The sequence below is a fragment of the Pyxicephalus adspersus genome, chromosome 3 (genome assembly GCF_032062135.1).
Source record: "Pyxicephalus adspersus chromosome 3, UCB_Pads_2.0, whole genome shotgun sequence".
NCBI classification, from domain to species: Eukaryota; Metazoa; Chordata; class Amphibia; order Anura; family Pyxicephalidae; genus Pyxicephalus; species Pyxicephalus adspersus.
In genome coordinates this window covers 17,719,247-17,735,340 of record NC_092860.1, presented here as the reverse complement: position 1 = coordinate 17,735,340, position 16,094 = coordinate 17,719,247, and the positions used below count along the sequence as shown (strand labels likewise).

General features: G+C 40.3%; 1 protein-coding gene and 1 long non-coding RNA gene across 2 annotated transcripts in view; one reads left to right on the top strand and one right to left on the bottom strand.

Moving 5' to 3' along the window:
- RPN2 (ribophorin II) overlaps positions 1-1,889 on the bottom strand; it is a 20,860-nt gene extending 18,971 nt beyond the window's left edge. Inside the window, exon 1 of the mRNA XM_072403741.1 lies at positions 1,833-1,889. Coding sequence (XP_072259842.1) covers positions 1,833-1,842 — 10 coding nt within the window. The 5' untranslated portion in view covers positions 1,843-1,889. The remainder of the gene's footprint in view (positions 1-1,832) is intronic.
- A 2,088-nt stretch (positions 1,890-3,977) lies between these two features.
- The window catches only part of LOC140327659 (uncharacterized), a 26,529-nt gene continuing 14,412 nt past the window's right edge, over positions 3,978-16,094 (top strand). Inside the window, exons 1-2 of the long non-coding RNA XR_011920066.1 lie at positions 3,978-4,066; positions 8,626-8,767. This is a non-coding gene — a long non-coding RNA (uncharacterized lncRNA). The remainder of the gene's footprint in view (positions 4,067-8,625; positions 8,768-16,094) is intronic.

The window sequence follows — 16,094 nt, the reverse complement described above, 5'->3', positions numbered from 1 at the left end:
GTTGGTTGCCAATGTACCCGGCACATCCCAGCTTCCTCTATAGGTGAAGGAACTCCATGAACCAAAGGTATGTCCATCTTGGCCAATCAGGATCATCAAACTTTAAATGAGGAAAAGAAGAAGGAAGAAGAGGCCAAGGCAAGGAATGAGGACAGATAAATAGAGCTTCTCAAGAGATTGCTAGGAATAGGAAGTTTGTGCCTCTCAGATCAGTTTAACCTCCCTAGCGGTAATCCCGAGTGTGGCTCGGGGTGAATTATCCATATCAAAAGTGGTAACTCTGAGCCACAATTGGGGTGGAATTGCCAAGGAGTTTAAAAAGCTTACCAGTGGTGCCCACGGGACCTCTAGCGGTGCCCACAGGACCTCTAGCGGTGCCCCTGGTCTCCCCCTGGCGATGCCCAGCCGGAATCTGTGTCTCCGGCGTGTGAACATTGGGGACACGAGGCCAGGGAAAACAAGTGGCTGGGGGGCGGGAAATTTAAAATACTTCGTTTTTTTAAATGTACCAGTTTTACATTTAAAAATGCTTAATATTCATACCGCCAGGGAGGTTAAGTGACTCCAATGATCTTTGTGGCGATCTGTAAGGCTGACATTCTTCCCAATGACCAGCGATGTAAGAGAAATTCTTCCCACTGATCACCACACTAATTTACTGAGAGCTGTGGATATAGTGATTATAGACGGAGTTCCTCCCTAGAACGGAAAGTTATTTTAAAGGTTCCCCCATGTAACAGAGAACGCTGACACCTCTACACATTTGGTCTGACATACCAGGATAAGGAACTTTTTCCCTCCAATGAGATGTGATTATAGCAGTCACATGACAAGGTTAGCAAGTCATGTCACAGTGTTCATGTATAGTGAATGGACTGTCCGGTGTTGCGGTGAGGAGCATTGCTGATGGACGATCGCTACAAATACATCGGAGATTATTCACCTGTCATTGGGGGGAGATGATGACAGTCCAGCAGACTCTTCCCATCCCATAGATTTGTATGAGTGTAAAGCTGACATGAGCAATGGTCTGATCACATGGGCCTCATTCACATTGGCGGTTTATGGCTTCCAGGTTCCTATATATTGCACAGGCACCATTCATACTGGGGTCACAATTAAAACCAGAATGAATATCTTGCTAGAGAATAACTCTAATTATTATTATTACACAATATTAATATAGCACCATCATATTACGCAGCGCTGTACAAAGCCCATAGTCAATAGTTTTCCCTCAAAGGAGCTTGCAATCTAATGTCCTACCAAGGTTATATGTCAATAATACAGTCTAAGGTTAATAAGTTTCCTGATCATTGGTTTCCATTGTAATAAGAGTGAGGATGAATCTGGTGGGAGGTGTCACCGGTACAGGAACATAGGGGAAATCTATCAATGGGGACACTTCTTTCTGTGGAGAGATATCCTCTAACTTCCTGTTGATACATTTCTGCAGCCTCGATTTATAGGATATTTATTGCATTCTCCAGGGGTTACCTGCATGCCACATATTCAGCTCTATAGAGGAATGACTAACTGCGAGCTCCTTAGAGGGACAGCTAGTCACATGACTATGGACCTTGTACAGCGCTGCGTAATATGTTGGCGCTATATAAATACTATGTTATAATAATAACGTGACTGAGGCCTCAGACAACAGAGGCTGCACAGTGCAGACACCCGAAGAGGCCTGCAGTTGCAGGAAATTCTGGGACTTTTAGTATAGCAGCAGCTGGAGGGTGACACACCATACACAGCTTTCGACTACCACTCATAACAAAAGCCCCATCAGCCCACAATCCATTGAATCCTCTATACATTCGGCTACTCACTCGCTGCCATGTTGTCCGCTCCCCCTCACAGCTTCCTCCGCCCCCTCCTCACACTATTTCCGGCGCTAGCCGGGGAGACGCGTATACTAGACGGAAAAGGGGTGACCCGTGATAAAAATTATATTTTTGTTACACGGAATGACACGTTTGAACACTAAACATATGTAACCGAATAATATCTTTATTCAAAGTTTTTTAATTTCACTACAACCCAGAAAATCTGAGTTGTTGTTTCTTTGTACGATCTACTAAATTATTTCCCCCCTCTATAGGTAGGAGAATGGTCGGTGCCAATAAAAGGCGGGGACGCGACGTGCATGTGTCTGTGTTTCATTGGAGGAAACCACTGACAATCCTAGATAGAGGGGCGGGGTTTATTGTTGTACTCGTCACCACAGTAGAATTAACCCTTACAGGTGTGGTTGGCGTGTTGGCGCCTGGATAGAATGATTGGCAGGCGTGGTGACCAATGAGATGCGAGTGTCTGGCTAGTCTGCTGCTCCTGTCAGGCTCAGATTTGTGGCTGTCAGGCGGGTGGAGGTGAGGGGAGAGCTTGTAAAGGAAAGGTGTGGCCAGGTATTATAGGGAGCTGGATAAAAGGAGCTGAAAATGACCCTAATAATTTACCCATGTCATAGAAACATACAGAAGGGTGTCATGTGACCAGCAGGATAGAAAAGTGCCATCTATACCAGCATAGCAACATGTCACCATGCATTTGTTGTATTGAGTTGCGCTAGGAAGACGCGCCAGGGTCAAGTTTTGGTCCGTTGTGGTGTATGAAGCTGCTAATTCTAATATATGGACCATTATAATGCAATACACACAGCAATGGTCCGCCATGATCTACGTGTTATTATTATTTATATTATTACATAGTATATATATATAGTGCCAACATATTATGCAGTGCTGTACAAAGTCCATAGTCATGTGACTAGCTGTCTCTCATAGGAGCTCACAATCTAATGTCCCTACCATAGTCATATGTCTTATTATAGTCTAAGGTCAATGTTGGGGGTAACCAATAAACCTAACTGCATGTTTTTTGGAATGTGGGAAACTAGGGAGAACCTGCAAACTCCATGCAGATAGTGTCCTGGCCGAGATTTGAACCTGGGACCTGGTGCTGCAAAGGACAGAGTGCTAACCTCATGCTGCCCACACATGTCGAATGAATGGGCCCCGAAACGCTGGGTATTGCAAAGCAGACAGCAATGCTTGTGTATTAAATAGACCTCATTCCCATAGAGTAAACCAATTCTTGAAGTAAAACTATAAAGAAAAAAATCCTCTAAAAAATACCTCTACAGTTGGAAAGTTGTCGATTTCTCGCAATTCTAGTATAGTCAGTCCTGTGCTCCTGTTCTGGTCTTTTTTACAGACTGGGCTAGACACCGTGCACCGCCATCTTCTTACTACCTCTGCTGATCTCACCCGATGTGCCTTCCGAAAACTGCATGCGCCTGCGTGGGATTGGCCCTTGTTTTTACATTAGATGTAAGCCCCTTTCTGCGCATGCAAAAGTAAAAAATGTGATAGTTCTGCTTTAAAGTAGACCTATCATCATATTTAACAATATATAAAAGTGTAGGTAACAATGTTTTTTTTATTTTTTTGGGGGGACCCCTTCCCTTCCGTCTTTACCACTGGGACACTAAAGAATGAAGAGGAAACCCTCAGTCTCTTGAGATACTTACATCACATGTTTCAGGAGGCTTCAGGCTCCTCCTGCACATGTCTGAGATCAGAATGTACAAAAAAAAGTGCTGCTGTTGCGCATGCGCAGTGAGATGAATAATCAATACTCCACTTTAACATTGCACTCTATGCTGAGCTCAAGTTCCGTTTCAATAACCTTTATATAAATCTCCCCTCCTATTGTGTGTTACTTCCCCCACCTTCTAGATTGTAAGCTCTTCTGTACTGGCTCCTCTCCTCCTCCTCTGTCACTGTCTGTATCTGTCTGTCATTTGCAGCCTCTATTTATTGTACAGCGCTGTGTAATATGTTGGCGCTATATAAATCATGTTTATTATTATTAATAATATTATTAATAATAATAACCTTTAGATGATTACCAATATCAGTGAACTTGCAACAATTCCTAATAATGTGACAATCTTTGTTTTTACAGATCTTTTATTATTCTGCTAAACCATGTGCCTCAGTACTGCTTGTATCGAGAAGAGGGTAGAACCATAAAAGCTGTCCTCTCTGTGGAGATAAAAAAGGTATCATGGACAGTTCCTTCCTATTTTAATGTCACTAACCTTTGTAATCATTTCTTCTCTGCCACTGCTGACAACACAATTTATCACCAACCTCTGCTCTGTGGTATTGGGTCTGAGCTGGTGCAGGCAGGCTTGTATATGTTCAGCATAAGTCTGTGTAACACAAACGCCATTAAAGTAGAATAGTAAACTTTAGCAGGGACAGGTGATTTCCCGGATTTCCTGAACAGGCTGCATTATCATGCTGACCTACAGCGCCTCTCAAACACTGCATCAGTACATAGACATTCTAGAGCAGACTGCATTTGCATGTAAACCACTCTAGCAAACACACACACCTGAAGCTGACACATAAATGACTGAAATGACAAATAACTAATCACTAAAAGAGGAGGGCAGGCAGATGGCGGGCAGTGTTGTGGAATAACTTGTTAGTCCATCAGTCAGGAAATATGGTGGGCTCAGGATAGCTGCTGCAGCTTCTAATGCTTGTCACACAGAAATCACAGAGTGCAGAGAAATTAGATACTTTACCTATGCAAAAATGAAGGTCTAGAATTCAGCTTTAAAACAAAATTTAGGTTTAATACCAAACAATTACTGGCAGCCTTGTTTAAAACAATAAACACTGCTGATGGAGCAGCTCCTGTGTGTATGTGCAGGATCATCCAGACCCGGCCAATAAAGATAGCCGAAAACTATAATTGTCCCCATTACAGACATCACCAGGAAAGCAAAATCAAATTTAACCCTCCCTGAAATATTAACAAAAAATTACACAGGTCAACAAAAAAATAGTTTTGATAATCATCAGAGACCACAGCAAACTTTTCAAAATCAGTTTTTTGAGTAGATTTCAGATCTGTTTTCAGTTTTCCCTACACGTACACTTTCTGAGTATTATTATCGTTTTCATTGTACTGCATGTATTTTGTACTAAAACATGAACCACACACATAACAGAAACTGTCTGGATCAATAACCCCCCTGGCGTTCCAATTCTCTCCGTTACACTCATAACTCACCGAAACATGTCCAATATTTAATAAATTTTATAATAAACTTTAAATTAAAAAAATTTGTTAAAACAATGGTGCATAAAAATACTGAAAACTGTAATATAACTGTCAAGTACCATGTATAATATATATATATATAATATAATTATATATATATATTATATAAGGATTACTTTGTATTAGATTCAATACAGCTATTTTGTGTTGAATCCAATACAAAATTATTTAAATTTGCCTCCGCACCTACCGCACACAGCAACACATGCCCGGCATCACCGTGGAAACCTCGGGAACATCAAAGAGGACGCAGCCCGAGGATGAGATCCGTCGGGCAGGATGCCGGAGGACGCGATGGGACAAGGTGTGTTTTTTTATTGTTTTTAGCTACTCCAAATGTGGCTCAGTGTTACTGCTTTTTGCATGTTTTTTTTTACCCCGCGCCACACTCGGGAATACCGGCTGGGGGGGTAAGACAATTTCCAGGCATGATGACAAATGAAATCAATCGCAGTTATTGCGGTCTCTAACTTTAAAAAAGAAAACTGCCGTTAAATGTTGTAATATAAAAAGGCTATTTATAATGAATTTCACAAGGACTAGACATGTTAGAGAAAAACTGAATACAGATTTGAAATCTGCATCAAAAATACTACAAATCCCACATATAATAATATCTGATGAAAATGACATGTTGATCTGTGTAATTTGACTTTATTTGGTTATAATATAAAGTGTAGCTAATATTTATTTTTTTTAAGCTTAGGTTTTTTTGTTTAGGCATATATTGAATTTTTCTGTCTGTGTCACATTGAGCAGATTACCTTTCAGTCTGTCTCTATCCAGGAGACACAACCAGGAAATAGATGTAACCTCCCCAAAGTCACAGAAAACTTTTCTTATCATTGGGACAAATGTCCCCATTGGAAGATTTTCCTTCGTCCTCTGCTCTATTGACAACTGTAAAGTTCTGTCTGCCTACAATTTTCTGTCACGGTGACAATGGTCAACAAGTCCAATAAACAGGGTGAATCCTCTCAGTGGGAAGGTCCATATCCACCAACCATCCTGGATTTCTCAGGAGTGCCCTTAGATTCAATCATAGTGCTGGTGTGCTGCAGATCAGGGCAGGAATATTTGTATTCTTTCTCTCGCAGGTCCCAGCAGATCTGTAGATTTTTGAGACCAACCTCCTTGCTTGGCACTTTTTTCCCTCTACTCTCACTGGGCACTATTGTCTCGCCCACTCTGGCCAGTTTTGTCCCCCCCCACACTGGGCACTATTGCGCCTTTCCACCATGCTAGGCATAAATGTTCTCCCCCAACCTGTGCCGGCAATTACAGATATTCCCCACCTTTCTGAGCACAATTGTAAAGGTCCAGGTAAAATGTTTTTTAATTTGGTAAAAGATGGGAAAAGATTACAATCCTAGTTCGTTTTTATTACTATTCAGGGCTCTGGCCATACACTGATTTTCCTGACAACTGATTTTCCTTCAGTTATTTTCCTAGCGGAAAAAAATGTAACAGGAACAGCAATAAAAATCTGACAGGATTTCTAATCCTTTCCCAACCAATACTGTTTTGATGTATATACCAATCTATATAAATGGGCAGCATGGTGGCTCAGAGGTTAACACTATTGTCTTTGCAGCGCTAGGTCCCAGGTTTGAATCTCCACCAGGACACTATCTGTATTGAGTTTGCAGGTTCTCCCTGTGTTCACGTGGGTTTCGTCCCATATCCCAAAAACATGCAGTTAGGTTATTTGGCTTCCCCTCAAATTGGCCTTATACTGTATTAAAGACATATGACTGTGGTAGGGGCATTAGATTCTGAGCTCCTTTGAGGGACAGTTAGTGACATGACTATGGACTTTGTACAGTGCTATGTAATATGTCAGTGCTATATAAATACTGTGTAGTAGTAATAATAATAATATGCCTATATACAGTATTTCAAGGGCCCATTCACCTCTGTTCATTGTACATTTGTCAGTGTACTGCAGTGTCAGTTCTGTTCAATAGTACTGTGATGGACTGCAGTATTGCACCTGGGTTACAGAACATCACAATACAGCCAGAAAACCAGTGCTTGTCTGTTTTTGCAATGTAACATACGCATCAGGACACAAAAATACCCAACCATAAAACATCCAAAATAGACTAAAAAACAAGCTTAATTGTGCCTGCACTGCATTGCAGTGAAATAAAAAAACGAATAATGAATGAAAAATAATTTACGCATGTTTAGGTCCCATTAATAAAAATGCAGTCTGCTGCAATCACAATCCGCCCGCCCTTAATGCTAAAATGAGAAATTGCAAAAGAAAAAAAAGCAACCTTGTAATCCGACTTTCATTTACTTATTGAGGAATGGGGGAACTTTTAAAAAAAATTCAGGTCTCCCCTACTAAAAGAAATTTATCACTGGGAAATATGCCTCTTACTCTGATCCATCCTGGTCCATCCTTTTAGACAGATACAAAGATTATTGATTCCATGTTGCTGACTAACCCTAGGCATATGCTTTTAAAGGATGATGAGAGGTCAGTCAGCTGCAGTTCAGGAAACCCTAACAAGCCCTGGAAAAGCTCTTGTTGGGAATGTTTCATGTTAGCAATGCATTCAGCAACAAAAAAGCAAACATTGCTTTGCATGGTGTTTATAGCTGTATTCTGCATTTACGTTTGTCCATTGTCTTACCCCAATCTTCCAGCAGGAGGCGGAGCTGTTCTCTTTTGTCACCACATTGTGCTTCTGTTTTCTACATTTGTAGAAATGGCTTTGCTTGTTTATACATTCTTTCATTGAAAGTCTCCTGTTCTTTAAATAATGGTTAGTGTATTTTATATAAGCAATGCCAAGCTCACTTCCTGCAAATAAATTACACATTAAATATATTTCACTGCAGCTAGGATAATAAATAAACTTCTGTATTTGAGTGCAATGGTTCTGATTTTTGCTGTGTATAGCAGTAACTGCACAGGTCAGTGATCCAGTTGAATGTTCTAATAAAGCACATTGTGTGCTATGGTGGCACCATGCACGGCCTTGCAGCACTCGGATGCCAATTTACATTTTGCCCAGAACACTCTCTGCATGGAGTTTGTATGTTCCTTCCATGTTACGTGGGTTTTCTTCAGAATCCCAAAAAATATACTGGCCTTAGAGTATGTTAATATCAAATGCAACAGGCTCTGTACAGTAGCATAAGGTATCAACAGAATTCATCATATTCCCCTCCTCATATTACAAATCTCCCCCTGACATATTCCTAACTGTTAACAACACTGTTATTCGCCCCTCCCCTCAGGCACGTTGTCTTGGTGTCACCTTTGATTGTGCCCTCTCATTTACTCCCCATATTCAGGACATTTCAAACATTTGTTTATTAATTATAATAAATAATAATATTTCTATAAATACATTCATGGCTTGTTAATGTATAGATTACATAGAAGCAAAAAAATAAAAACAGTTGTTCTGTAAGGTGAACCTCTGGACCCACTAATCTTTTCTGACAGTTTTCCTGCTGTTTTAGGTATTTTCAGCGGTCAGCCAAATGTCAATGAGTATAAACTCCTGCTTTTAAAATGAAGAACAAGTGACTACACGGTGAACACCATTGCACTGGAAGGATTAATGTCAAAGCATATGTGCAACTGGGATCTGCAGAGAGACAGGTGAGTGGCTATCCTGGGACAAACACACAGGTCCACTTGTAAGCTAATGAAAGAACATTAATAATTATACACCGTATTTATATAGCGCCAACATATTATACAGCGCTGTACAAAGTCCATACTTATCACTAACTGTCTCTCAAAGGGGCTCACAATCTGATGCCCCTACCTCAAAGTCATATGTCTATAACACAGTCTGGGGGCAATTTTGGGGAGAAAAACTGAAGTTTTTGGAATGTGGGAGGACACCAGAGTACCCTGGAGGAAACCCACACAAACATGGGGAGAACCTGCAAACTCCATGCAGATAGTGTCTTGCCAAGATTCAAACCTAGGACCTTGTGCTGCAAAGGCCAGAGTGCTAACCTCTGAATCTTACTGGCTTGTTCCTTAAATAAAACGTTTTTCTAAGATAAATTTGTTACCTGCCACTGATGACCAACTATTGAAGTTGCAAATTGCCTGATTATTATGCTGACTCCTTGGCTTCAGTATTGTCAGAGTCACTGACCTAGAGCAATAAGGGTTACTGTAAAGTCAGACATCTTAATTTTTCTTGATAAGGAACTGGCTCCAAGTATTCAAGTCAGGTGTGCAAGAAGAAATAACTATTCATGGGTATTAACAATGGGAGCCTCCATATAGGTAGGTACCATTTTATGTATCACAACCTGGGATAATTCAAGCTGAGAAGATAAACAAGCAAGGGATAACTTCGGTGAAATCTGCTTTTTATTCCAATGCTTAGAACTAGAAATATATTTAGCAGGAAATTTCAGACTTTCTTATAAAAGTTGGTCTTGGCACTACCCACTCCTACCTTAATTTTATGTCTCTTAAAATTCCAGAAAGTAAAACATTTTTAAACAGACTTGCCGTATACTTCACAGTTAGAATAGTTCAGAATTTTTTTTCAGTATCTCAGCAGTCCACCTCGGTCATCCAGTCCTCAACTACCCCAACGGTTTGGTTATAATTGAAACAAATAAGCGGTTATTTTTATTATCTTATATAGGGCTAACATATTGCGCAGCGCTGTACAAGTCATGTCACTAGCTGTCCCTTAAAGAGGCTCACAATCTACGGTCTCTTAATACAGTCTAAGGACAATTTTGAGCGAAAGACATTTTACCTAACAGCATGTTTTTGGGATGTGGGAGGAAACCCATGCAAACACAGGGAGAACATAGAAATTCCTTGCAGATAGTGTCCTGGTTGAGATTTGAACCTGGGACCTGGATGGAAAGGTGAGAGTATTATCCACTGAGCCAACCGAAATCCATTTTTACAGGTGTTTTCTTGCAATGTGGTTTTGGTATTTTATTGAGCCACTCGATATAACATCTCATGGTGGTTTGCTGCTCCCACTGCTTCCTTTTAACCTCTCCACAATATGGCAAAAAAATTGCACTGCTCCACAATCACACCTTAATGCTGTAAAATCACCAATGACTGCTCCTGGGCAGATGAAAATAGGTGCTGTGGAGCAATTGACTGCATTGTTCCCCAATGCCATTCTGAACAAGCCCATAAACATATATTTTTGTATTAAGCCCTCTCCTCACTTTCTCCCTTCTCTCTGGTTCTGTTTTCTGCACCTCCTCTCTTTTCCTTTCTCTCACTCTTCCTGTAGGAGTTCTCCCTCCCGATAGAAAGAAATGTTACCTTATAGTGCTATGCGAACATGTGCTATGCATGTGTGCTACGTAACAGATCCTGGACTGAATGAAAGCTCTGTATAAGTACAACATGTGTGCACTTTATCGTTACTGTGACAAATCTGTGTTTGCGTGTGGCGGCACACTGTCTATTCTTTTGTGTATCTTAATTATATCCTCTCTGTATATTTAGTGATTGTCTATTAAGAAAAAATGTATAGCATGCAAACAACCTATTTTGTTTTTGCTGCTTAGTCTCCTCTTAGTATTTTGCTGCTTAGTCTCCACGCATAATCCTTAAATTTTCTGTATTTAAGGGGAACAGTAATCATTTAGTGGTATTCTATCTACATGTTTTCATTCCTGTTTATAATGCCTTTGTTTTACAATGAAAAATTAAGAACCTTTCTCATCTGTTCAAAACCAATCTAAAAGAATTCTTCTTTAAAAGGGGACTTAACTGTGGAGGTTGTGCCCAAATAAAGGCTACCAGGCCAAGGACTGGTCACCCAGTATTGCCTCTGGTCTCCCTGTAGCTGATCTTTTCATCATTATTGACTTACCAAGCCTTGTTTTGTACCGTGTCTGTGAGTGAAGGTGACCATCTTGACATGGCTTTGCTTCCTCAATACAGAACCTCCAGAACCAGGATCAATACAGTAGTGACACTGCCATGTACCATATAATTTTTATTAATATTATATTTAAAAAGGATTTATATAGCACCAACATATTACGCAGCGCTGTACATAAAATAGTGGTTGCAAATGACAGGCAAATACACACAGTGACACAGGAGGAGGAGAGGACCCTGCCCTGAAGATCTAACAATCTATACAATCCAGTATACAATGCAGTGCCAAAAAGCTGAACCAAGCCCTGTGATACTTACCTGTCCCCATTCCATCTCAAGGAGCCATCATATTATTCCTTAATTTCCTCCTTACTATGTTCTTTGTCCATCTTGATTGGTCGCTGCTCAGCAATTTCGTCAGACAGGTAAAAATGTGTATTGCAAAAGGAACATTGTCTGTCCTTTTCTGCTATAAAGTCCTACCTGGTCACACTTTTATTAATATGTTAATATTCCACTTTAATGTCAAACTGCAGCCTTAGGAGTGCCTAGACATTCTCGCATGCTATGTTTTTCTGAAGAAACTTCAGACAAAAGCTTCTTTAACACACTGCTAACAATTGCTATAATGTAGCATTTTTTTTTATTAATGTCACTACCACTTTAACATAGTAGATAGCTGGCAACATGGAAGAATGCCCTACCTGTACCACTCTTAGGATATGTGTCCACAGGCATTTCTTTCAAACGTTTGTTATTAAAATGCATTTGAACATTACTGACTCCTTTGCATTTGGTTATCAAATGCAATTGGATATAAATAAATATTTTATGCATAAATAACTATGTGCTTGGCAAACACAGCACAAGAAAAGGCTGCATATAACTTGCTTTGCCTCCAGTTTAATGCATCTCTACAGAACATGCTTGTTCCATGGACATGCAGCGCACATCAAACATGTGGACTGCTCAAGTAAGGTCAATAGGTTCCTTTTGACAGTCACATTAGATTGGAAGAGAGAGTAGATTTATCGAGCCCTGGGATTAGTGGAAGATATACTCAAAATAAGTTTCAGCTTGTTACTGCTTGATGAACTTACAGGAAATTGGTCCAGCAATCAACTGTAATTGCAGTTACAAAATGCCCAAGTAATGTTTTGAGGGCGTACATTGCTAGATAATTACCATTTACTCAGAAAGATGTTATACAGAATATATTGTGCATATAAAATTATAAAACATGTAAAGCTAAAGCTCACTATGTGTTTTATCCAAGTCGTTATAACTGGCTGCAATCATCATTTCCTTTTGTAATCAACACTTGCAAAAAAAGATTAATTAATGCCAACTATTGGTCATAGATGATAGTGCGTGTCCTTGACTCCTGCAACTTTGTTCATTATTTTACAGCCCTTTTTATATTTTTCCCTCATTTTTTGCAATCAGTTTTATCTGGCTCTTGTGCTATAAATCATTTCAGGATGTATGCAAAAGATTCATTTTCTGACACATGCGATCATCATCCCCCCAACAGTGAGATACAAATGCAGCAAACCCTTCTCCTGTGCTAATGCCATACAATCTATGCCGGTCCTCTAGTCTGAGGTTTATACAGTATATAATACACTGTGGTCAGTTGTGCATAAGGAAAGCCTTTTAAGGTGAGATAAGAATAAAAATATAGAAGCTTCAACTGCTGACTCAAGGAGTTAATATTTACAAGTTAAACCAGTGTTTCCCAACCAGGGTTCCTCCAGAGGTTACTAGAGGTTTCTTGAACAATGAGAAGTTTGTGACTTTCTGGTCAGTTTAACAGATACCAATGATCTTTTTGGCCATCTGCAAGGGTGACATTCTTCCCACTGACCACCATACTAATGTACTGTGAGCTGTGGATATAGTAATTAAAGCAGGAGTTCCTCGACGACCTAAACGTTGTTTCAAGGGTTCCCCATGTTAAAAAGGTCGGGAAAGGCTGAGGTAGACACTGGGGCTGGACTGCTAAAAGATTTGAGAATATTCACTTCATTTATCCATTCAGGTGCAGTTGAAATATGTAAGCAATGATTTTTTTACATGATTGGATAATGGAAGCCAGTTTTCATAATTTATTTTGTAAATCAGCCTTATTGACTTGCAACAGGTAAATCCAGTGCACACTTTGGTTGCCCCTTGCAGTGTTTACCAACTCAATAATAAACATAGGTTCAGATCTCCAAATAGTGATCCCCATCAAGGAATTGAAATAGGACCAATAACAGTTTAAAATATTACAGATTTTGCACAGCTGAATTTTTATTATTACGGACGCGTTTTGTACTTTTGTTACCAAATAATCAGTGGGAGATTTGCATTAATTTAGAACAAGCATGCAGGCAGTGGAAAGTTGGGCCATCTGATATGAAATACTTGTTCCAGGTCAATTACAAATGTGCATAATCAGGTATATATAGATATCTCCCTTTGTAGATGTGCTTTTTTCTACTCAATACTTTAGAGCAGAGGTCCCCAACCCCTGGCCGTCTGACAGGTGGGCTGCGGCTTTGGCTGGTGCACCCACTAACGAAGTCAGGAGAAGGACCCGTCTTGGGAGGGTGCATCAGCCAGGGCGGGGGGCGGGTTGTGTCTCTGGAGAGTAGGCGGGTTCTGGCATCATGACGTCACTCTGAGGGGAAGTTTCTTCCCCTTAAAGTAACACACGGCTCCCCACGCATGCGCAGTTGGGAGTCCATGCATTGGTCCACGACCTGCAGAAGGTTGGGGACCACTGGTTTAGAGCAGTAGTTCCCAACCAGGATTCCTCCAGAGGTTTCTTTGAGCAATGACAAATTTGGACCTCTTAGGTCGAGTTAAGGGACACCAATGATCTTTTTGGCTATCTGTAAGGGTGACATTATTCTCAGTGGCCAGCAATGTAAGAAGCATTCTTCCCACTGACCACCATGCTGTACTGTTCTATGAGTTGTGGATATAGTAATTATAGATCAAAGACCTGAAAGGTATTTCAAGGGTGTTAAGAACGTTAAAAAAGGACTGCTTTAAAGTGTCACTAATGTTAAAAACAAACAAACAATATATAGGTGTCCAGTTGATCTAAAAATGTGTTCAATTAACCCAAATAGATTCCTTGGATCCTTTGCAGGGAACCACATCCTTCATCCCTGTGGCTACAATTTATGCCCCTCTCAGAATGTGTTAGTTTGTATGAACACCCACATCCATAGTACATAAACCAAGGAATCATGGGATGTGTAGTTTTTTTTATAGGACATAAGCTGACATTGCAACTGCTATGTTTCCCTGTAGTGTTCAGCCAGAAATGGTGAAAACCACCAGCAGCTTCTACAGTTTGACTGCATGAACACATTTTCTCAGTAAAACCATTAACAAGATATTTTTTTATAACAGTTGCTTTTTATTAATTCTTATTGTGAAGACTGTGAATTTAGATCTCCTACATTTAGTTTTCTTCTAGTTTACCTTTGATGTATATTCGACCATTTTTGTTTGCTCAGAACAAATAAATAAGCATTTTTCCTAAATAAATCCACTGTTTGAAAATAAATAAACTTTAACTGTTGATTGGTTGTTAGAAGTGACTACATTTTGTGCATTCTGTTGTCTTTTACTGTACTGCACCAGTTGACTTTGCTTGTTTCCTCTCATAGGCTGTCTCTTGACCTCTATATCACTGATTATACTTGTCCTGGGTTTTGTGATCTGTCACTGCCTGCCTTGACCTTTGCTCTGTCTGACTACAGTTCTTGGTTCTTGTTCCAGCTTTGGCGCTTTAATTCCGACTTTCTGGCTCCAGATCCTTGGCTTGGCTCCCAACGACCCTCCTGCCAAGCCTGTCTGTACTTCCATGTGGTCATAGCTAGTAAAAAACACAGTAGCGTGCATGCACATGGAAGGGCATTAGAGGGTATAAATATTATGCATATTTGTGTACCTTAGGTGAATGTTTCAAGAGAACATCTGTGAGAATACTGCTTCAGACAGCACTTTTTTGTCTGGAGTTTTCCTACCTCTTTGTCTGTTTAAGAGCTACAGAGGCACTATGTAGTGAACTAGTGTAACCATGCAAATATTGGTATGCACCAAGGCTCCACCACTTGAAGAAGAATGACACAAAGCATGCACCTATCCTAAAGTGTAACTCCAGCCACATTTTTAGACCTGTGTTGACAGGCTTTGGGCTTGACATCGAAAAGCTTCCAAGATCACTGACAGCTGTATTTCACCTGCATGTGACTTGCTTCAAATAGGATTTGCAGAACCATAGACTTGTAAGGTAATACAAAACCCATATGAAGTAAACAAACGCCTATCATCACAGGCATTCAGGTTATGGATAGCTTGATAACTGGCATAACTAGGATATTTGACCCAACTTTCTACCTCCCCTAAAACAGGAGCCCCCATCCTTCAGCTTCACCTTGTAGTGTAGGCCACAGTGACTGCTTTCCTTGGCTTTATCCTTCTACTAGTACAGGCAATAATTAATACTTTTCACAGCATCCTTCACTTATCGAAGGTCCTTAGTTACTGCTTTCATGCCTTTTATGTTTCAGGTTTTGTAGGTCAGAGTGACGGCTTATTTAGGTCACTACTAGGCTTCATTGTGCTATTAGCGCATCAATAATGCATGGCTTATCCTCCTTATTGCAGGTGACTGCTTTCATGCACTTCATTTTGCAATTATTGCAGGTTAGAATGACAGCTAACCTAGGATGCAGCTGCCATTATCCCAAAGCAGAAAGACTGCTTCTTCCTGCCATTATCACAGGCAACAGTGACAGCTTTCCAGTGCTTCTTCCTGCCATTATCACAGGTAACAGTGACGGCTTTCCAATGTTTCTTCCCACCATTATCAAAGGTAACAGTGATGGCTTTCCAATGCCTCTTCCTACCATTATCACTGGTAACAGTGATGGCTTTCCAATGCTTCTTCCTGCCATTATCACAGGTAATAGTGACCGCTTTCCAATGTTTCTTCATGCCATTATCACAGGTAACAGTGACCGCTTTCCAATGCTTCTTCCTGCCATTATCACAGGTAACAGTGACCGCTTTCCAATGTTTCTTCCTGCCA